Here is a 22,315-nt window from a genome sequence, read left to right as displayed (position 1 = left end):
TTCATGTTTTAGTAGTGAGACAGAGAGTTAATGTCTGCAGGAAAAAAAAAAGTTTGTATATTTATACTCTTAAAATTAAACACCTGTTACACCTGCATCATATTTCTCTTCAATAAAGTTTATTCAGGTTGAGGAACATTTGTATGAAGCCCTCAAAGACCCAAAAGATGTATTTTTTTCTTTTGCTTACTTATGGATCTTGTGCAGAAAAGATAATAACTGATGCTCACAAGATAAAGAAATATTCTCTATTTTGACGTCAAGCAAAAATTAAAGATCTTGAAGTGCAACTGTTGCACATTTCTGCTTTTGGTGCCATGGAAAGCAACAGACTTTAGTTTTTATGAAAAGGCATTTTTGTCATAAGAATAATTTGAAAGATGACGTGATTACAGGAAAATTCTACAAGCTGTGTCTTAATGTGATAATCTAAACACCATTTAAAAACAACAGCTACTGACTTGTATTTCCGGGTCCGTGATAAAAAGCTTTGATCTTTCTTGCAGGTTCTGATCAAACAGATTGAATCATCAGACAGTGTACACACCATCGGCAGTGCCATTAGCAACCTGCTGTCCCTCACTCAGGATGGACCTCAGCTCTGCAGCATCATTGCCAAGGTACTGTGACATACTGCTGCAATGATTAGTCGATCAACAGAAAATTAATCGTCAACTATTATGGTAATGATTCTCCGGTTCCAGACCAAACGATTAATCAGTTAATGGAGAAAATAATCAGCGGATTGATTGATGAAATGATGAAAATAATCACTAGTTGCAGCCCCGTCTTGGTCCTGTGTTGTAACATCACCTTGTTCATGGGTTTGATATAAGTAGAGACTCATTTCAAGACTGAGACCACCAACGACCATTTAAATGAATCTGTCTGAGGCACTGACACATGTTATTGTGCAAAAACCTTTGGGGTCGTAGATCTTGACGTCAGTGACAAGTCAGCAGCGTGATGTATTAGATTCTTAGGTTTGCGATTTTCACACAGACCTCCCACTTAGTCTTTGGCTCAGGCAACTTCATCTGATATCACATCTCCGCCCCTTGCTTCATTCTAGACTCACCCCTTGTTATGATCAGCTCCACCTTTCGACAATGTTCATCATCCAGACCAGCAGACCTGCGTGTGCCGGCTCTCTTTATACGTGCCTCCAAAAAGCTATTTCACTGTGAGATAAGACAAAGCGGACCAGACAGCAAGTCTCAATTGGCCATTAGTTAGCTGGCCGCTTCCAGGATACTCTAGATAAGACTCTTCCTGATGGTCCCCACACACACACACACACACACACACACACACACACATAGAGAAACACACACACCTCCTTTGCTGCCAGATTGTCAGATCAATACTGTCAGCTCCCATTAGGAGTGAGCATTGATCACAAAGGGAGGTTACTGAGGCGGCTTTACCTATCAATCCGCTCCACCTTTCTTAACTCACTCTGTAGTGCCGCAGGCCGAACCCTCAGAGAGGTGTCTGAGGGGGAAACCTGCCTGCCAATGGCTGCTAATGAATACCCAATACAAAACATTGTCCACCTGCCATCTGAATTAATTAGCTTCTGTCTGTCACACTCTCACATAAACACCCTTTACAGTTGTGCGTGCCTTCTGGCTCATATCCGAGCTCTTCCCTCATTATTAATTTTCCGCAGGCTGCTGACTTTACTCATACGCTTCTTTTGAATAACTGCAATTAGCTATTTAAATGCTTGGGCGGAGACCTGATATTTAGTGACTGATGTGCTGTGTATGTAGAGGAGAAAGCACGCTCAGTAAAAGTGTGGTACTGAAACAGGCAGCAGAAAAGTAGAGATGAATTAGTGTGTATATAGGCAAACCGGGGTTAAATGCATTTGCAGATTTATTAGATTTTATCCTGTTGGTTTTATTCTGTTGGAGGCATCAGATGGGTGGAGTTAAACAGCATAATGGATATAAGACAGTTAAAGGCAGTGGCAGCTCCTCAGGGAAATTGAGAGTAATATGTAATAATTAGGTATTAACTTGTATTTTACATCTATCTAGCCTGCATGGTCACAATAGCAAATCTCTTTTGCTCATTTTACTCATTATTTACTATAATAATGAGTAAAATGAGCAAATAATGACAGCTTGCATAACAGGGTTGTTGTTAGGTCATAAAGTCATCCCCTTGGTTTTGTACAAGAATTATGTAATCAACAAATCTATACATTGAGGATTATTAAACACAAAAGACATATTAATGTACTTTAAACCTGTGTAAATTAAATTAAAGTTAACATATTATAGCAAGTGAGTGACATCTATTTAAAACTTGCTGTGGTAGCTTTACTGTATAAATCGATGTATAAATATAAAAACATATAAGTTTCATTAGCTTCTAGATGACTTGTTAAATTTGTTCCAGATCTTACATCTGCCATCTTCTTCTCTAAATATAATAACTCACAACGTCTCACATGTACCTCCTATGGAGTGTTTAGACTCTCACATGATATGGCACCTCAAACCACTTTTCTGTAACTTGACAGGCTGTCAGACTACAGATTGTCATGATTGAATGAGCCTCACCCATCTGTTATACCAAGCAGATCATAATAAATCATGCTAATTATTGTCAAACACCACCCATGTCTGCCTTTGCTTGATTTCCTACTTGTAAAGATGCGAGAAATATGATCAGATTCAGACTCAAAAGTCTTTGAATATTAGCGTGTGTGTACTAAAAGTCTCCTAATCAAGTATCAAAGGGATAGATTATAGATAGACAAATAGACACACACTTGTAGGTAAATTTTATTCTGATATTCACCTGATCTTTATGTCTTTTAACTGTGGGAGTAAACTGGAGCATCAGCATACACGGTGAGAAGCAAACAATCAAGAAATCTGTTATACATATGAGCTGACAGTGCTATGTGCCACCTCATAAATCAAACAGCAGCTGGAATATTAAAGAGCGACAGTGTCGTGATGTAGAAGCGGTTTTGCTGTCTCAGTGTTAACCTACTGTCATGATGGATACTGATCTAAATGTGTCTGTGTTGGCAGACTCCTCATGTGTGTGTCCTTGCTCTCATAACACAGAAAGCTGTAGGCTGCAGGGTGTGACAGCACGGCGTGTTGATAACTGAGGCCGGGTGAGAGTCAACGTGTCATCAAAACCTTGAGCAAAGAAGGCATAAACATTTAGAGATGTAACACATGAAAGTATCTGTTAGAAGACTGAGATAAGGAGTGTCACTCTCATTCCCCATTGCAATGAGCTGTGTTCTTCTCAGTGTAGGAAGTATTACAGTTTATCCGCGGTGACCTTTTGTTAGTCTTAGGGGAATTAATAGATATTTAGTTTTTCAATTACAGTCTTTTTGTTTGCTAATCAGGAAGTAACTCGTCTGCATCCCCTTGAAACTCAGGAAACTGCAGGCGTTGTGTGAGCGCATACAATAGACCAGAGCACAGAGTTCAATTCAGAAAACTATGAGATGGAAAGAACACGCTTACACGCTGTGTAGGCCTGTACATGCAAACACACCGGATAGAGAGGCATTTTTAGATGAGTAGTCAAGTTTCACATGATGATGTTAGTGTGCCGAGTACCAAAATGCGTGAGTGTGAGAGTAAATAAGCTTCATGGGCTTTGTTTGAGGAATGAGGGTGAAGTCAGTGGAAACGATAGCAAGTTGTTTGACGATCCGTGAAAAGGAAAAGCAGGCGAAAAGCTGTGTAGAAGAAACAAGAAGATAAAGGTTTAAGAGAAGAACCAATTTGATGGCTGTTTGTTTTCGGGCTGCAGTTGTCTGGTAACTGCAGCTGGAGGTTTTATTTTTTCTCTGATCAATTACTGCTTTTAGACTGAATTAAAATAGAGATAAATGATATGAAATTACCACATTTTTTAGGCAGGCACTTGTCAACTGTTGCATTCATTGCTGGTTTATGTCATATTTATTTAATATGGCACTTCGATCTAACAACCGTAATCAAGTAAATGAACAAGCATCACAACATACATACAGCCCAGACAGTATTTGGACAGTTAGACATTTTTTGTTCTTAAGGCTCTATGCTTCAATGCATTCAATTTGAAATAAAGTAACGGATACATTAAAGTGACAGGGTTTTAGCTTTAGATTAGCTTTACGTCATTATATACAAAGAACTGTGCAGGAGATATGGCCCTTTTAACACATAGTGCCCAAAGTTTAGGGCTTCAAACACAATTGGACACTTGGCAAATAAATGTTTCTTGTTGATGCATAAAACACCTTGAGGAAACAGAAACAACCATGCAGGTAAACAGGTCAAAAAGGCATCTTTTACTAAAAAAGAAAACACTGTCAGAAGGTTAGAAAGAGACAAAACTATGAAGGAGATCAATTCAAGTTCTGTCACCTTCGAATGTACCTGTCACACATTTAGATATTAGATATTTTTCCAGTATTTAGACGGCATAAATCAGGAAGAATTGAAGTCCTAGAACAGACAAATGTGGATATGAATGCATGCTAAATAATCTTCTAAACTTGATAAAAATCAACTTGATATTTATACCCTGAAAAACTATTTATAACCAAAGAACTAAAGCTCAAAAGTGCATTACATCATTCAGAGATTCTCCAGAGACTCAGAACATTATTTTTGAAAGCTAAAGCAACAATTTCTGCATCAGAGAAAACAGCAGGATCAACAGCCTCTCCATCACTACCTTAACACAGCTCGTATCAGCCTCTGAGCCTCTCTGGAGTTTCAAAAGGGTTACTGAAAACTGTCTGTCAGTGTTAGCCGTTCTTCCAGGTATGGCGGACCGATATTGCATAGGCAGCGAGCAGGAAAAAGTGGTCAGGCTGGAGGGCAGGATGATTAGCCACTCCAAGCCCTGGCGGCATGGCCTTAGCAGCATATGAGACATGCCAGCCCAGTATAATGGCCTTATTAGGATAATGGTGGTAGTTACAGGCTTCGTCTTCCTCCAGGTAATTTTACCTATTTGCACGGTGAATAGAATTGAATACCTGCAAGTGTTTTTTGTCAGAGGGGAGCTTTAGTGTAGACATGGAGCCAATACAGAAGCTATTTTTGTTTGTTTACACCAAGCATAATCTAACAGAAAATGCTCAGCTATTATGGTCAGCAAATCATCTTTTTCCTGCTCAGTGCTTTCCATTCATGAAATATGTATATTTTGGCTGCTTTTATCTGACATGATAAATTGTTTGAGCCATTTGATTCTGTGAGTTGGCAGGCTCACTGAGTAAAGCTAGCCAAATTCATCGGTCATTTCGGGTCTACTGGACTCTTAAAAAACGGCATGCTGCTATTGGCGTAGATCTGCTGGACCTATTGGCTCTCACAGCGATGTCTAGCGGAGGAGCAATTTGATCCATCATTTTGCGCAATCATGTGTGCTTCAAGACGAGAGCTGATTATGACGTATTGTTGTACAATTTGGTGGTATGAATCCTAATGTCACGCTTGTTGAAGTCTCAAAAGATCTCTAACTCAGTTGTTTATCCACCTTTTTTGTCCCAGAGTAACTTATGCTGCTGAAAAAGTACAGCGAACGAATCGCTCAAAAAACCGTGGCCGCAATACAAAAACAAAACAGAAAATCTTTCTATAAGAATATAACTTATTTAATTATTTCCTGGCTATGGGCTCTTGAACCCTCTGATAAACTATAATCTTTAAAATGACTATGCCTCAATGACATGTGACTGACATCTGACAGGGTTGTAGCCAGCAATGAGCCAGGCTGCAGCCATGGAGTAACAATATCAACGGAGGAAAGAACAGCAACAGATGCAAAGCTATGCAGCATTAATTATAACTTCAGGGAAGGTGCTGTTTAACAGGTGCTGGGACGTGAACATCCTGTGGCTTTAACATTGAAACTTGTGCACAGCCTTTGTAATTAGTAAGTTACTTAAAAACATGGTTTGCAACTCAGCATCATGTTTAAAGACACTTTAAAACGACACAAATTGTACATCATGCTGGATATGGTTTTTTTCTTGAGACTTAATTTGTCATGATTTTGCATATATATGGCTTATAAAGGTATAGCTGACATTAGTATTTTCACTATTAAAGATTAATGAAGCCCTGGTCTGCTTCCACAGGAAGGAGCTGTGGTGGCCCTGTTTAAGATCTGCAGGCAGGACCGCTTCAAAGACCTCTACGCTCATGCTCTGAGAACAGTGGCTTCCATCTGCTGTGTGGAGGAGGGCATCAACCAGCTGGACAAGGTATCTCTCTCTCATATAAACAATCGTGTGAGGACAACTTATTGACCTTCCCTGGAAGTGTGGCAGTCTGATCTGTACAATCAACCTTATGCAGACCACACTGGGGAAGAAATCATAATGGAAAGTGTGTGCGTGTGTGTGTGTGTGTGTGTGTTTGTGTGTGTGTGTGTGTGTTTGTGTGTGTGTGTGACAGAAAAAGAGAGATGACGTACAGTCTTTCCAGTAAAATACCTTGGCTACCTCCAGTCCAGACGGATTACGTTTACACTGATCAGCTGAAGTTGTAGCTCAGGCGGTGCAGTTGTTCCTCTTCCCAGCAGCACGGTATATTCTGTCTGGTACGCATGCAGCAAAGCTCTCACTCTCAATGTTATGACTGGGAGGCTACTTTATTTTCACAGGGGAATATTTGCCAACAGTGGTGGGAGAAGGAAGCTTGGCTGCACAGAAACAAAGTCTGTGATCAAAGAATTGAAGGATGAAAAGTTAAATGGAGGGTTACCAGAAAACAGAATATATTTCTTCACTTCCTAATGGCAGGTTGTCCTATACGATATTGTTAACAAATTTAAAATATCTTGTATCTTATATACGTTGGTATAATTAACATTTAAACAACCTTGAGCTGGTGCTGCTGGTGCTAGAATCTAACTAAATTAAGATTACATTTCCTAAAAACCCTGTTGATTACTGTCAGCAGGAGGATCTTCTTTGGGTCATTTATACGTTACTGAAGAAAACAAATATGTTGCGGATGATTTTACCCTCTACTACCAGCAGATTCGATTGTAAAATGCAATGTAGGAACTGGCAGGGAGAGCTAATTTTAACAGCAGCAGTGTTTTTGTTTATGTCTCATATTGAATAATTGATGTTACATGTATCACCTTTACATGTTTAGGAGGCATTGTTGACTGTATTATCACTTTTTGGGAAACTTTTGACTACATAAGTTTTCCAGCTTTCTATTGACTTGATTAAATTTTCATGAATGAGTTCACATAGTTCAGTTACCTCAAGGCTGCGGAGCTGCCATTAAATTCTGCTGTATAAATTTAGGATAGGAGACAGTGAGGAAATAAGCATCATTATGTGTATAGGTTGAGTGAGTTTGGAGTTTTTTTTTTTTGTCTGATGATGACAGAAGTATACAGTAAACTCACAAACAGATGACTCATGGTTTACAGTGAGCCTCCCTGGTGCTCAGAGATGAGATCATTATATCAGGCCTCCTGACCGCAGAGCTGACAGGTCAAACATTTAGACGTGCACAACTTATATCTTTGTACTTAGTGTGTGTGGGTGTGCATGTGTGAGAGAGAGAGAAAGCTAATGATACACCTATCTTTGTGTGTCCTTGTGTGTTCTCTATCGAGAATTCAACCAAAATAAACAACAGACGCACCTGTGTCAAGCGCGCATTTACAGCAAGACAAATATAACCTGATTCTGGCAAATAATGATGCCACAACGGTGTCTGTGTTCACATATAGAGCAGCTGGGACAGCATGAATCATCCAAGTGTGAAAACTCTTTAACAGGAACCAAAGTCCGCCCCAGATTAGCAGCCTCGTCCCGGGAGAGGGGCTGTCAGGCAAGTCTACGCTACCAACCGCTCACTGGTGATCGCTCAGGCTTGAGAAACACAACTGTCACTGTTGAGGGGTGATCGAGAAAAAAGGGGCCGGTATGCACCCGCACTGCTCGTTGGTAGATGCACTGTATACTACTGAGTTTTATCCCCAACTGGAACATTATGAAATCATAACATGGTGAATGGGGGAAGTATTGATTGAGAGCAAAGCTGCTTGAGCTGTACAAAGAAAAAAAAACTTAAAGTGCATATGGAGGATGGATGGATGGTTCTTATTTTATTTGACTGAACGTGATAGATTAAACCTGTTTTGAGGTGTCAGGCTTTACGCTGAAAAAATAAACAGTGCCAAAATATAAAATAAAATTTTACGGCATGATTATGTGCAACATATACCGGCCAGGATGTGGCAGTGAACGTGATAAAAATGCTGCTTTTCTTGAGCATCTATGCATGTCAATGTCGTATCCTAACATGCTGACACGTATCAATCTGCAGTCATGCATGTTTGTGTGTGTTGCCTTTTCTATTTTCAGCAGGGCTTCTCCGGTCTCTCCAGGGTGCCATGCTTCAGAAAGAGAGAGACCATTTCTGGGGTCAAAAACTAAAAACACTTTAATTTGATTTTGATAAAACATACCCTTTAATAATGTATTACTGCAGCCTCCCTGTGTTTTCATTTGGTGTCAGAGTTCAGTATTCTGCACTTTTGTCACTGCAACAAAGAAACTACAGTTCAGTCATCAGCTAAAATACTTGGAAACAACAGGATGGCATCAAGCAAAAACTTTCCGTGAGGTGTCGGTAAATAAGGAGTACAACTCCTCATTTTAGGAGTTGGGGAACATTATATTTTAGGGAGGAGGAGGAGGAGGAGGTACAAGAAGGGACAGGGGGGGGGGGCTAGATGAACGGGGGTGTGGAGAGTAGATTGTTCCACGTCAGTGGGTCGTGCTGGCACAGTGCTGCTGACGTCCACGGAGACAAAAATAGGGAATTGCCCTGTGAAGCTCGGCGCACTGATGCTCGTCAGCAGATAAGACTGACAGGTGTGGCTGGCTGAGAGCTGACGGTTTGCCTCACTCTGGATGCTTGTCTCTAAACTTTTGTTTTCCAGAGTGATGGCTGGCAGTAGCTGAGCCTCAAAAACACTTGATTTGCTCATTTCTCAACTCGTAGCAATAATGACTGTGATTTAAAAGTGACAGTAATAAAGAAAATGTTTCTGATGTATCAGTTTATGACATTTTTTCAAAGAAGTATGGTGTCCATTATCACCTCCCTGGAAACAATCATTCTGCAGCTTTTGTCTATGAAACTAGAAGTTAATCGGTACTTCCAGAGTGTGCTGATTTTCAACACTTAGACATATGAAAGCTTGAAAAGAACTATTGCTGAATGATCCACAGTAACAAACAGCAGCTGTAACAAAGTGTGTATGAACTGTGCACCACTGCCCCCAAGTGGATGAAGATCTGTTCTACATCTCCATTATCTCCTAAAGCCTCTGTACACTGTCTGATTCCGTATCACACCTACACACGCCAACACAAACACAACGATGACTTCAATATGACCTCATGCCCCTAAGAAAACTTCTCTTCAAACAAAAAAGATTTCCTGCTCCCAGTAGTTCTATAACTTGGAGCTCCTCGTCAAACCTGATGATGCACACACCCTGGGTCGCTGCCAGCCAGATATACAAGAGTTTCTCAGTGGCACATTCACCCTGGATGTAGCCATTAAATCAAAGTGGTGTGTTTTAATTGAGATGGCTTTACGGGCAGAGCTGCGAGTTTTAGCCAAACTGACACTTAACTGTCTGTCTGGATGGCCGGTGATGCTGCTGAGGTTTAGTCAACCCTGCACTGAAATTAAATGAGAGTTTACTTCAACAGTTCAATTGGAAGTGATTTGTAACTCTACTATTTTGCATGAAAGGAAACTACATCCTGGTAACCATCCTGATGGTTCTGCATGTATTAACTCATTAACTATAAACTGCACATTAGATTATCCCTGACTGTTTTCCAAAGCATAGAACATTTTTTAGACAGCAAATGGTTTACGTTCAATTTGCTGTGATATGAAAAATCAACTTGCAGATATTTCAGATTTTCTTAAAGCAAGTTTAAATCAAATTAATCATCAGTCACAAAAGTTTTTAGGCATTTCTTACTAAGTGTTACAGCCGACATGCACCTTTCTCAATGTTCAGATACATACATATACAGTAATATAAGCCGGGTATTTCACACATGAATAACACACTGCTCTTGTTGTTGAAGAGTATTTGTGGTGGCTTGTCTACTTAAAACTAACGGCTGTTCATATACCCTAATTAATCGATTATAATAAATTGTTACTATTATGTATATCATTTATATCATAATATTCTAATGTCTACTGTATGTTGTGTGACGTGCAGGTGGATGGGATCCTGTGCCTGGCGGACATCTTGACTGATGAAAGCAGCGTGGAGGCAGCCAGGGCCGAGGCAGCGGCGGTGGTGGCTCAGATCACCTCGCCTCACCACACATCCACACAGCACCTCGCCAGCTTCCTGGAGAGCATGCACGACATCGTCACTGCGCTCATCAGTGAGTGGACTTGGCGTTGATGATGTCACCTTGACCTTTGACTCACAATAGGGCCTGACTGCGGATTGCTTATGATTTGTTAATATACTGAATGTGTGTGTGAAGCAGGATTTGTTTATTTTTGTATTTATTTTTTGATTCTTTATCAAAGTCAGTGAGTTTTTTAAATTGTAGAGGAAGGTAAAGTTACAACATATTTTACTTGGTAACATTTGTAAGGAACTCTGTGGGTTTATTTTAATTTAGTATGCAATGATGGATATTTTTGGCAGGCATTTTTAATTTCCTTTTAATGTTTGAAACACATATCGTATAATACAAAAAGTACATCCCTTCGTCTGCTTCCTGCAGTACCCTGTCCAAATTAAAGATGGGTGTCCTCAAACACCGGAACAGCCTCCCTGATAAAATTCGCCCTTGCATCTGACCTTTAAATTTATATAAAACTGAAAACTCTACATGCAAAAAAATATAAATAACAGTTAAATTCTGTAAATGACTTATCTTGTTGCTGCAAGTCAACCACCTCAAACTGGTGCAAATAATGTGGTAATCAACTTGTGCACTTCATTGAAAGTTTTATTTTCAGGTGTGTTATTGTGTTATATTGGAACAACTGTGTGTATTTACTGATCTGTCTTTCTCTCAGAGTTGTGCGAGAGCGCCTCCTGTGGTGAAGTGTTCCTCCTGGCGTCTGCAGCCTTAGCCAACATCACCTTCTTTGACAGCATGGCCTGTGAGATTCTCCTGCAGCTTAATGCCATCCAGATCCTCCTGCAGGCCTGTAAAGACCGCCAGAGAGTCGACACACCTTACTCCAAAGACCAGGTAGACATCTGCATTCATCCTAAAGAATAAAACGAAGAGAAAGAGAAGAGAGAGTGGAGAATTAACATGCTTTGTCCATCAGAGGCTACTGTTAAAATGCCAATATTGCTCTGTAGGTATTTAATTTAACTACAGAAATGTCAGCAGGTAAAGAAAACAGTGTGCATGAACCTCTCTGGATAAGTATAAAAGAGCATATGTGTCAGACATTAAATCGTGTTATTTGTTATTTACATTTCAGGTGGTGACAATCTTAGCAAACCTCTCAGTCTTAGAGCAGTGTGCTCCTGAAGTGCTGCAAGAACAAGGTAATCTATTTTCCAACTATAATTTTAAATTGAATGCCATATATTATTGTTTGGGTTTTAAAGTAAAACTGTTGTTGTTTGCATGAAATGAACCACTTACATTCAAAAGCAAGAAAATTAGTAATTCTTCTTTAATCCTCAAGATGGCAGCATCAGGTAATATCTGTGAAGTAGCTTGGAAGAGCTGAAATAAAACAGCCGCTGAGCATTTTGCAAATATTTTAACCAAACTATAAAACATATTAATATCCTTTTTATTAATGTTTTTCACTCTTCAGTTTCACATTTTATTATGTTCTGCTCATATATGTGGCTTTGTTGTGTGTTGGTCATTTCTGTCCTACTGGACCAGCCCTTGTAGAGTCAATCTAGATTACATATTCTGTTGGTGTTATGCTTACATTCATGTGTTATAAAATACATAGAAGGATACATATGTTGTCATTATGGGTCTTGGCCATAGTTTCGACCTCTGATTGAGGCAGTATCAGTATCATTCTGTGTATTTGCATGAAAGAACCTCAGTCATTTAGTATTTTCCAAATATATTTCATGGTTTGTTCTTGCCTGCTTTGGTGAAAGCTGGTTGGTGATTTACAAAATTAGATCCTAGAATGAGTAGCCAAAACTAATTCTTCTTGTACATTGTGCACAAAGTATTTTAAAGTCAGTTTTTTAAATCAGTCCGTTTGTTTTCTTTTTCTCTGCTATTTACGCCTACTCAGTACCGACTGTGCAGTTTATCTCATCTCTTTCTTTCGTGTTTTGAGTGTATTTGGACTATTGACTTGGCTTTCTGACTACACTTTTTTATCTGAATCGTTTCTGGCAGTGTTGTATTTACTGTCTGGGTCCTGTCTAATTGTAGTGCTTGGTTTACCTGAACACTTTGTGACTGTTCTTGAGTCTTGTGTAACTTTATGTCTGGGAGGTTTCAGGCTCATGTGTTTGTTGTGTTTGGCTCCTATCTCTCCGACTGTTTATGTGTTCATTTGTTTTATGTTGTGAGTCTTAGAGGTGTTGCTTCGGTTCTGTGTTTCTTTCTGACTGTGCTCTTTGTTGTATCTCTATCATTCCTCCAGACAGCTTTGATTCTTTGGTTTCTTGTCCGGCTGATCTGTATGTTTATTTTTATGTCCATCAGGCATAGAGCGACTGCTGCTGCTGCTGGGAGAAAAGCCGTCCTCCTCCAGTCCATCAGAGGGCGCAGCCTGCGAGCGTGTCCAGCAGAAAGCTGCTGTCACACTGGCCCGACTGAGCAGAGACCCTGATGTGGCCCAAACAGCCATCCAGCTAAAAGGTATTTCTTTTTTTTTTTATTAAACAGGTGACAAATGCAGTAAGTTAAAAGAAAAAAAAGTGCTAAAAAAGAAGTGGTGAAAAGAAACAAGGTTAACAGCAACAGCAGAACAGAATAAATACTTCCTAATGAGACGACTCAAGGCATAAATGTGTGGCTGCTTAGTTCACCACAACCACCAGAGGGCTCCAAAACAAGAAAAAAAACCCAACTCAATCACAATTTACCACTATATATTTAAGTTGTCCTATCCTATGCTTTGTTTTGTATAGCTGACTTAGACTGGCTTATGATATGAGAGAGGAGTATAAAACGTGTAGTTTAAATGTTGGGAGGGCCTATTTGGTCTTGAATTAATTGGCTAAATTAAAGGGAAGTGGATTTTTATGCATAATTACAAATAAAGCTGGGCCTTGAATTGAGCCTTGAGATACTCCATTTTTAATTAAAAAGGCAAAGACATGAAAATAACTAACTGTACATGACCTTGAATATTTATTTAATTAACAGGGGAAAAAGTCACGGCTCCCGATGTGATTTCACAGACCAGAGGTTTTCCTTCTATCACTTGACAGAAAAAAAAAAAAACATTAATACACAAATGTGCTGCACGTGCTTTCCCTCACAGACCTTGTTGTCTCATGGGTGGCAGTTCTCCATGAATGCTTTATGAAAAACCCATCATTTGATCAATGGAAATTAACATATTTTATACTCCATGGCAGAAGTCTGACATGGAAAGAGTGTTTTTTTTTTTTTAATTTTCTTTTCTTTTTCTCTCCTGAAAGGGTGATACTATTTCTGTCTGATTTCATTTAAAGTATGCTCAGATCGAACCATTCTGATGTTCTTATGATTACAAAAAGTACTTTTACCCTGAATGTCTTCTGCACACGAGTAGAGCTGCTCTGCACCTCATTTTGATATCAATGTCTATGAATTGGACAAGCTGGTAACTGAATTTCTCCTCTGCTGTCTTTAGCTGTTCCTCGTCTTATTGAACTGTGCCGCTCCCCTACTGAGAGAAATAACAGCGACTCAGTGCTGGTCGCTTGCCTGGTAAGTATAAAGTGTGTATCTATATGTGTGTGTGTGTGTGTGTGTACAGACACTTAGCTATGTGCCAGCTATGAATACAAATATGTCATTCAAACATTGAAACTGCCTATTTCAGTCGTACCCTGAAAATACTATACATTTTTAGCTGGACTTACTAGTACTTCAATAGTATTAATTGGGGGCATCATACCACAGGCCTGCGTGTACAACATCAGTGCACCAAATGACTGTCCAATTTAATTACATCCACAGGCCAATATTTGAAAATTGAAAATATATCACAACCTCAGTATCTTTAAGCCATGTTGAGATAGCTGACCGGTTCACATCATCTCAAACATTGTATGTTTAAATATGTACATATCATGAATAATATCCCTGCTTGTACTTTATCATTCTCCCATTCTGATCATATTTTATTAAGACCAGATCTTAGGGCCGATGAGGGGATTTGAAGCGCATAATGGTCAGGAGCTTAATTGGGCTGCTCCGCTGCGCTGAGAAATGCCCTCTTCTTCACTGTAACCCCACTTGTCAGTCTATTCAAATTAATGTGATTCTATTTTATCATTTTAGCCAAGGGTTAAGTAGTGCATTTGTAGGTGTTGAATTTTTACCTTCAAAGAACGCGGAGCTTTCACAGATCATTTGTAATCTTAAATGTAAATGCTGGAGGCTCTCCTGGCTGAATGGGTTTGAGACGTCACACATATCACTCATGCACTCTCGAGATCACATGAGATGTGGTAAAAAAAAAAAAAAAAAATTATGGCGTGTTATTGAGCCAGCTCCTGGTCTGGTAGGACTGAACTGAGTTTCCTCTAGTTTCATCAGTTTGTACAGTATTACTACAGTTTGTTGTTGTTTTGCTGTAAACCTGCAGAAATATCTAACCATATAAAACTTGTACAGTTACAATATGTGAGATTGCATGTGCATATACAGATGATTGATTTTTATGTGTGCATTTGCATAAAACATTACTGCATGATCTTCATGTGAGATGTATATATGTCTGTGTGTCTTTTGTGCACATGCATACTGATATGTGTGTGTGTGTGTTTGTGTCTCCAGGCTGCCTTGAGGAGGCTGGCAGCAGGGTGTCCAGACAGCATTGAGGCAGCCGACCACCAGCAGCTGATCAAACCGCGGCTAGTCGACTCTTTCCTGCTGTGTTCCAACATGGAGGAGAGCTTCGTATGACGGCCTGCACACCAAGCACTTGGTGGGGGAAAACTGAACTCATGTACAAGATCATGTTCTGTTTCATGACACAGAAAGGAACTAATGAGCAGTTTCACTTCAGAACAAAGTATCTGAGAAGGATTTTTTTTCCCCAGGACTTTCCAGACTTTATACTGGATGCACAGTGAAACTGCATCATGTCAGTTTGGACGGATGGAAAAGACATTGATATGTAATTGTAGATAAACGCGTGGTGTTGTGCAACTCAGTGTTCAGATTAAAATGAATATGGTGTGCTGTTCTATGGAAAAAGGTCATTAGCTCATTTTATTCCACATAGAATTTCATATCAGTAATGATTTTATAAGAGTAGGTGCTACTTTTTAAGAGTAAAAGTATAACCTGATCTGAAATTAAACACTTTATATGCTACCACTGTGCAATTTTTTGTTATAGGCTGAGTATTTATATTGTATCCAAAGCATTTTGGCTATTTTAGAACAAAGACAGAAGCTTCATATGAGAAGATAAGACAATATAATGGATTATGTATGATTATGTATATCTAGTTAAATCCTTTTTTGTGTCTCTTATTATGTTCATTTGATCAAAAAAATGCGTTTTGTTAATGTTTTCAGTCTGCAGCCACTTTATTTGGATAACCAAGTACAACTAAATTATTACAGTTAGGTTAATTATTATATGTTTTCTGTATTTTTGTGTATTTGAGTACTTCAAATGACATGGCATGTAGAGTTACTCCCTTCAACTTTTTTGCCATCAATCTTAAGTATTATATTTGCTACTGGAAAATGGATCTTTAAAAATGGTCTTGGATTTGGTAAAATGCTTTTTATTAAAAGAGAATTACCATTATTGCTTGCCATGCATGGAATAAAGGCAATCATCAGTCTAATGTTCAGTGTATTTTATGATGGTGAAGTGAATTTCTCTCATATGTTTCGTTATTGGAGCTCTGTGACAAAGCTGGGGCAGTTGTATGCCTCAGTTTTCCATGAAATATGGTGCATGCACAAGAACATTAAAATAATGATGAATGTACATGCTGACAAAACAAATAGATAATCAGAGGAAAAGTACATAATTATATGACTACAGAGAGACAAGAGCAAAAAGAAAACCATTAGATGCTACCCGACAGCCACTGCAGACCGATCCTCGAAGAATTGTCTGACAAAGAGTGAGAGTTATCATTCAAACTGGTGTGTTCTTAAAAAAGCAATGAAGAAGGATCAAATTCTCCTGAAAGTTTTGTCCTTCAGAGCAAACTTGGAGTCATGTTTCTGTTCACCTGGTGAATGTAAGTCCAATATTCACTCTCCTTTAGCTCTGTTCTGGTCTCTTATTATCTCATAAGGGAAATATTTGGCTCTTTAACTTCTAAAGGCTCCACTACATTCACCAGCTAGTCAGTAACTGTGTCTGTTTGCCATTTGGTGCTGAGTAGGTAGTGTACAGTGGTTTTTTTTTAGAACTTTTAGTCTGAAAACAGCTGCCTGCTGTGGCAAAGACGACGCTATGAGAGTGATGCGAGTAAACCAAAACAGTAAAATAGCAGCTGGACAGCTAAACAATGAGCTGAAACTCACTATAAAGCTTCATAAAGCTGAAGAGTCGCTGATTCTCTGTAGCTTCATCACCATGAGTGGCGCTTCTCACATTACACACTGTCATTTGATACATCGTTATTTTAAAAAATATCAGTTACAGCCACTTTACGGTGACATGCACACCTGCATACATCCTCTTGACCAGTGTTAAGATGTGCTTGTCAGCATTTGAAGCATCTTTGAATAAAGACAACTTAGCTCCACTGAAAAACAGGCTGCTTTTCAACTTTTGTGTGTCTTTATTGCAGTCACTCTAATCACAGGTACAGCAGGCACATTCAAAATAGTCATCAGACAGTGCCGTCTTAATGCGGTACATTCAGCGTCCATGCAGCTAAGGTTCCCAGGAAGCCTTCCCTGACCTCCAGCTATCTCTGAGGAACAACACTCACATATTCTGTCTTGTCAGAAATGCAAAGGCACAAGGATGAACTAAGCCTTTGAATGAGGCTCACAGAGAGAAGGAGGCAAAGAGACTAAAGAGCAGGAGAGCCCAAAGGTCTACCTGTTGGTAGCCTACCTAAAAACCAGGAGGAACATTTGCTGTTTAAGCCTCAAACTTTTCCAAAACATCAAGTCTTGCAAGGAGGAATGCAAGAGAAGAATCTAATTGTGCACACTTTCAAAACCTTGTCATTGAAATGTCCCCTTTTCACAACTAGAAAATTCATTAATTAATTTAAAATGGACTTTAAAAGGGTTCATAAGCCCAAGTGCTTCACAGCTCAGAAGTGATTGGGACATGATGCAGCAAGTGACAGCAAATAAATATGTGAGGGCTTATCTGCAAAACTTGTCCTTTGTATTGTGATCTCTTTGATAAAAACTTAGGTTTTTTTTTTTTTCTTTCCATAAGCCTTCCTCTCCTTGGAGAGACAATTGAGGGTCTTCTTGCTTTATCTGTAGCTTCTTTTTCACCTAAGGGCACTTACTGCTGAGCCTGGACTTGTTACACTATAACCCAGTGTTGAGACAGTTGCTTTGTGTGTGTGTGCGTGTGTGTGTGTTGTCCAGCATACACGTGGGACTGTGTTCAGAGGCCTTTGTGATAGAATATGCTCCTGCCTTGCTTTGTTGAGACCCAATGAAATATGCATCGACATAGAGGAGAACTAAACAGACGGCCTAAAAACACAGGTTCTTTGATATTGTTTTGGTTCAACCATGACCATGAGACCAAGTATTGTAGTTCAGAGTTTTTCAGTTTTTCTCAGCTCTTGAACTTTCACTTTCCTCCTTCTCCATCTTGTACAGCACATATGTTGCTCCAGTCCTTGTTGTTTTCAGTTCCTAGTTTCACAAAGTTTCAAAGCACGGGATAAATGGTGAAAAACCAACCAACCAACCAAGTTTTATCCAATAATTCTATCAAAAAAAAGGTCTCCCATATACAGGTTCTAGTGGTATTAGCAATAAAACATTTAATATGGGAAATTCAGATTACAAATAAAACTCATTACTCCATAATAAAAGGGAAAGCAGCACTCCAGAGTTATTTTTATTTCATCCTCAATGTCCCAAATCATAAATCACAGACATTTTGAGTAAGAAAAGGATCTGAGGACTTGTAGTCTAATTCAAGGAGACACTTCTCTGTGACTCTCCTGAGACTTTAATATTTTATGTGTCATATCTTTTGCTTTTGACCCGGAAAAGTTTCTCTCTGTCTTACTCTTTTTATTTCAGAGAGACGAAAATGAAATTTCTTCCTTCCTTTGAAATTGCTTTAAGAAGTTGATAGATTAGATTTTACTAACTCACAAATTTGTTGTGAAATAATTTGGCCAAACTTAGAAGTCAAATTCCTTTTGCCAAGAGATTAAAAGTCCTCACATGTTTTCAAGATGCCCACAAAGAACTGTGGACCCTTGTTTCCACTGTTACTCTATTAATGAGCTGCACTTCAGACGCAGTTGTTCTGAGGCGCAACAACGCCATCATGAACAAAGAGGGGACGGCTATTTTCAAGGAGTGGCTCTCTGTGAAGAGACCAGGGGCATGCGGTCCATTTACGGCGCTGGGACGCCGCCCCTCCTGCAACTACAATTGTGAAATACATATTTTAATGTAAAATAATTTTTGTTATTGTTGTGTTGTGTGTGTGTGTATAAATCTCAGTTGTTACTCTCACTATAAATCAAACCTAATTACAGAAACGTGTGATGACTAATGAAAAAGTGCTTCCTACAGTCTTTGTATGCCGAAGGGTGCACTTTTCTCCACCTGATGCATCGATGTATTAGAGCTGGATACCAGACCAAAAATGGCGCCCATTCAGTCCAATAACAATTGCTCGCCTGGTGCATACGGCAAAAAAAGTTTCTAGCTTCCGGGTTTGCTTGTGGCCCACTGAATATGTGCAGTAGTGTTTCCCCCGCTGGCCCCGCCCGTGAGTTCCCGCTCAGCCCAGAGACTTTACCTTGTCATGACGTCACTGATTTTTATTGGTTGTCTCGGCTCGAAGTTTTACAAATATTAAACCTCCATGGATCAAAAATTCACTATAAAAAGAGTTATAATTGACCTTGTTTGCAATTTGAGGTGTCCTGTCAACAGTTGTACAGACACATCTTTTACAGTGGTGGTCTACGGGGAAAATGCCTTTTGGGCCGCAGGGAAGTTTTTCACTGCAATGCTGCGAGTGACCAATGGGAGAAAGAAAGGCTGAAAGGCTGAGCAGCGGTGCCCTACCCAGCTCTTATAATACATCCATGACCTGACAGTGGTATGTGTGTAATATATTCGGCTTTTACTGGTGGACTCTGGTTGGTTGACACCACATGCCGAAAATAACTGGATCTGAGAAATTTACGCCCAAGAAATGTTGGTAAGGTATACAATAAATGTACTTTATTTCGGATCTGACATTTTTTAAAAAGTTCTTTGGGAAACGTAAAATAAAGAGAGTTCGTCATATGACTTTATTTGACCTAATCAACAAAGCAGTGGTGTAGGCTAGCCTGCCACAGTTTCCAGACATCATGAACTACACATACCCCATGAAAGGAAGACAATCTCACTTTGGGTGGCTGAAATCTGCTAGTTAGCTTGCTAGCTAGTTAGCTCGCTTGATAACTTGTGAGTTAAATATTGAATACAAAATACAAGTTCCAATTTAGCAACTATCTCTTCAACTTAACAACTATCTGCTGTTGGACTGGTGTGTAACCAGTGCAATCCACCCCTCTCTAGCCAAGGTAGCAACAACTTTTTGCTATTTGGTTTATGATCCCTTCCAGACATCTAGAAATCATCTGCTTGGAATAATAAATTGTGTCTGATATGGTTTTCACATAAAAAAGTTCAATTGCTTTGTTAAAAAACCTTAAAATGACATTGACTCCTTCTCCCTCACTGAGGAATCCAGAATCTATGAAATTTCTATTACTTACTGCTGGACACAAGGTGACTTCTTCACTATAAAGTCTATTCTCAGTGTTTGTGCACTGGAGAATTCAGGTTTCCACATCATACTTGTGTAACGCCTGGGACACACTGCCTATCTCTACCTGAGCAGCACGTGTGCATCGCTGAACTGCTGCAGCTCGCAGGCCTGCAGTGTCCACACAGACAGCCAGCTCTATCTTTCTACATAGAGTTTGACTTTGATAATGGCCATTAATAATTTAATAATTTCAGTATAAATTTCATTTATATTTAGTTTAGACGGTAAAAGGTTGAGAAGTGTGTGCTCAATTGTGAAAAATAAATAAATAATATGGGAGGTGGAAACGACTTTCTTTCTGATGGGCATGGTGGGGTCTGGTTGGGGATACATCTGTGTCAGCCACATACACTCCTCATACAGGACGGGTTTTTTTTATTGATTATACTGATTATTCTGCCAGTTAAACCCCCGCTGTCACTGCTCCAAGTGAAGAAAATCCCTCCAGACACACCAAGTTTCCCAAACAAGCGAAACACACTCCAACAAACAAATCTCCAAACTCACTGTCAGGAGGAAAACTGACAACAAATAAGGAAAGTAACAAAACTCCAAATCTCTGCCTAAAAGCAGGGGAAACAACAGGCAGGAGTCCTGGTTTGAACTAATATCACAGAAAGCAACAGGAGTTGAGAAAAGATGCTCTGTGTGTCACCAGCTCTCCGTGCTGGAGTTCCCGGCCAGAGAGGCTGACATATTCTACAGATAGAGACATTGAAACTATAGTGAAAGGTGTAATGTTGCTGGTATGATGTCAGTATGACTGTCAACAGATCATTTTCCCTTTCTATTTTTGCTGAGAACTGCATGTATCACGTGCAAAAAATAGGCGAGACCCTGAATCTCTAGATGAGGCACTGCAACACACGGGCTGTGTGTAACAGATGTTAATCTGTTAACATGGGTGCCAAAATGAAAAGCAAGAGGTTCTGCGACGCACACGCACTACTCACGCAGGCTGTGTGTCACAGGCGTCAGTTGCATACTTGACCACGATGGACTCTAAACTAGTTGTGATGTCACACATCATGCTCACAGGCCCACCCCTTAAACTCAGATTTTTGGTGAGCACAGAGAAACTTTCCACTTTCAAATGCAAAAACAGCCATTTAGTGTCAAACTTTGCACATACCTCATTCTGCACAGTGAAGCTTAAACATCAAACAAAAAGAAAAACACATTTTTGACCGGAGGGGGACTTTAAGTTTTTGTAGATAATTACTTGATAACAAGGCTGCTCTTGAAATATCGACATTTCTTGTGACTGGCTATTAAAACTGAAAGGCTTAAAAAAGATTGAAGATGCAAATACAGATTCAAAAGCACTCACTAACACCAATTGCACATTAGCACCCTGCTGCAGCACATACAGTTTTCAGACTAATTATGACTTAAGTTCCATCACCTGTCCGACAGCCAATTAAGAGAGTAATATTCTTGTTTACTGATATCTCTAGTCCAGTCCCCAGCTGGCCCCCATTAGAGGACCCAGTGGGATTTTAATTGCTGAAATACAACCACAATATTGAGTATAAATTAATATCAGCACTTTGCGGTTCCAACTTTTGACCAAAGTCACTGGAGGGTAAAAGCTTAATGCCAAAAAAATTCTGGGGTTTTTTTTGTACAGTGCAGGCTTCATCCTGTAACTGCTGTGCATTAGTACATCATAAAGCCTTAAACCACTGTGGTCTAGAAATACTCCATTCAAAATGTATTCTGTTTCCCGAAAAAGTAACATGCTATGTAATAAAGACAAATCATTTCTATCTGAATTAGGGGCATAACTTGAATTTTCTAAACCTCTTCCTGTTGGTTATAATGCAGCAGTAGTTCATTAAACATTTACTAAAAATAACTTTGAATGCACTTCAAATGCCACTGTGTAATTTTTGGAGTATTGTCAATGGCCAAAAACACAGGTGACAGGAAGCATTGATAAACAGCATATCCATGCTGGAGAAGCCCTCACTCTGTAGCAACTGCTTAGATAAAGTGAAAAGTAATTTATCTAATCATTTACTTAGATCGTAAACCTTTAATGACTGAATTGAATTGAACTGTTATTCTCATTCAATGAGTGAACAGGTAAGAGTTGCTTAAACCATTTTTGAG

General features: G+C 39.4%; 1 protein-coding gene across 5 annotated transcripts in view; it reads left to right on the top strand.

Moving 5' to 3' along the window:
• The window catches only part of LOC122986413 (protein inscuteable homolog), a 56,408-nt gene extending 40,368 nt beyond the window's left edge, over window positions 1-16,040 (top strand). For all 5 annotated transcript variants that reach the window (XM_044357668.1, XM_044357669.1, XM_044357667.1 and 2 more), the window contains 8 exons: window positions 507-620; window positions 6,125-6,250; window positions 10,273-10,444; window positions 11,094-11,272; window positions 11,514-11,580; window positions 12,725-12,880; window positions 13,863-13,939; window positions 15,014-16,040. In XM_044357668.1, the coding sequence (XP_044213603.1) occupies window positions 507-620; window positions 6,125-6,250; window positions 10,273-10,444; window positions 11,094-11,272; window positions 11,514-11,580; window positions 12,725-12,880; window positions 13,863-13,939; window positions 15,014-15,142 (1,020 nt within the window). In that variant the 3' untranslated portion in view covers window positions 15,143-16,040. The remainder of the gene's footprint in view (window positions 1-506; window positions 621-6,124; window positions 6,251-10,272; window positions 10,445-11,093; window positions 11,273-11,513; window positions 11,581-12,724; window positions 12,881-13,862; window positions 13,940-15,013) is intronic.
• Window positions 16,041-22,315: the final 6,275 nt, after the last annotated feature.

This window comes from Thunnus albacares, chromosome 7 (assembly GCF_914725855.1).
Source record: "Thunnus albacares chromosome 7, fThuAlb1.1, whole genome shotgun sequence".
Classification (NCBI taxonomy): Eukaryota; Metazoa; Chordata; class Actinopteri; order Scombriformes; family Scombridae; genus Thunnus; species Thunnus albacares.
Note: the sequence above shows the minus strand (reverse complement) of the source record. Positions and strands in the feature narration are given on the sequence as shown.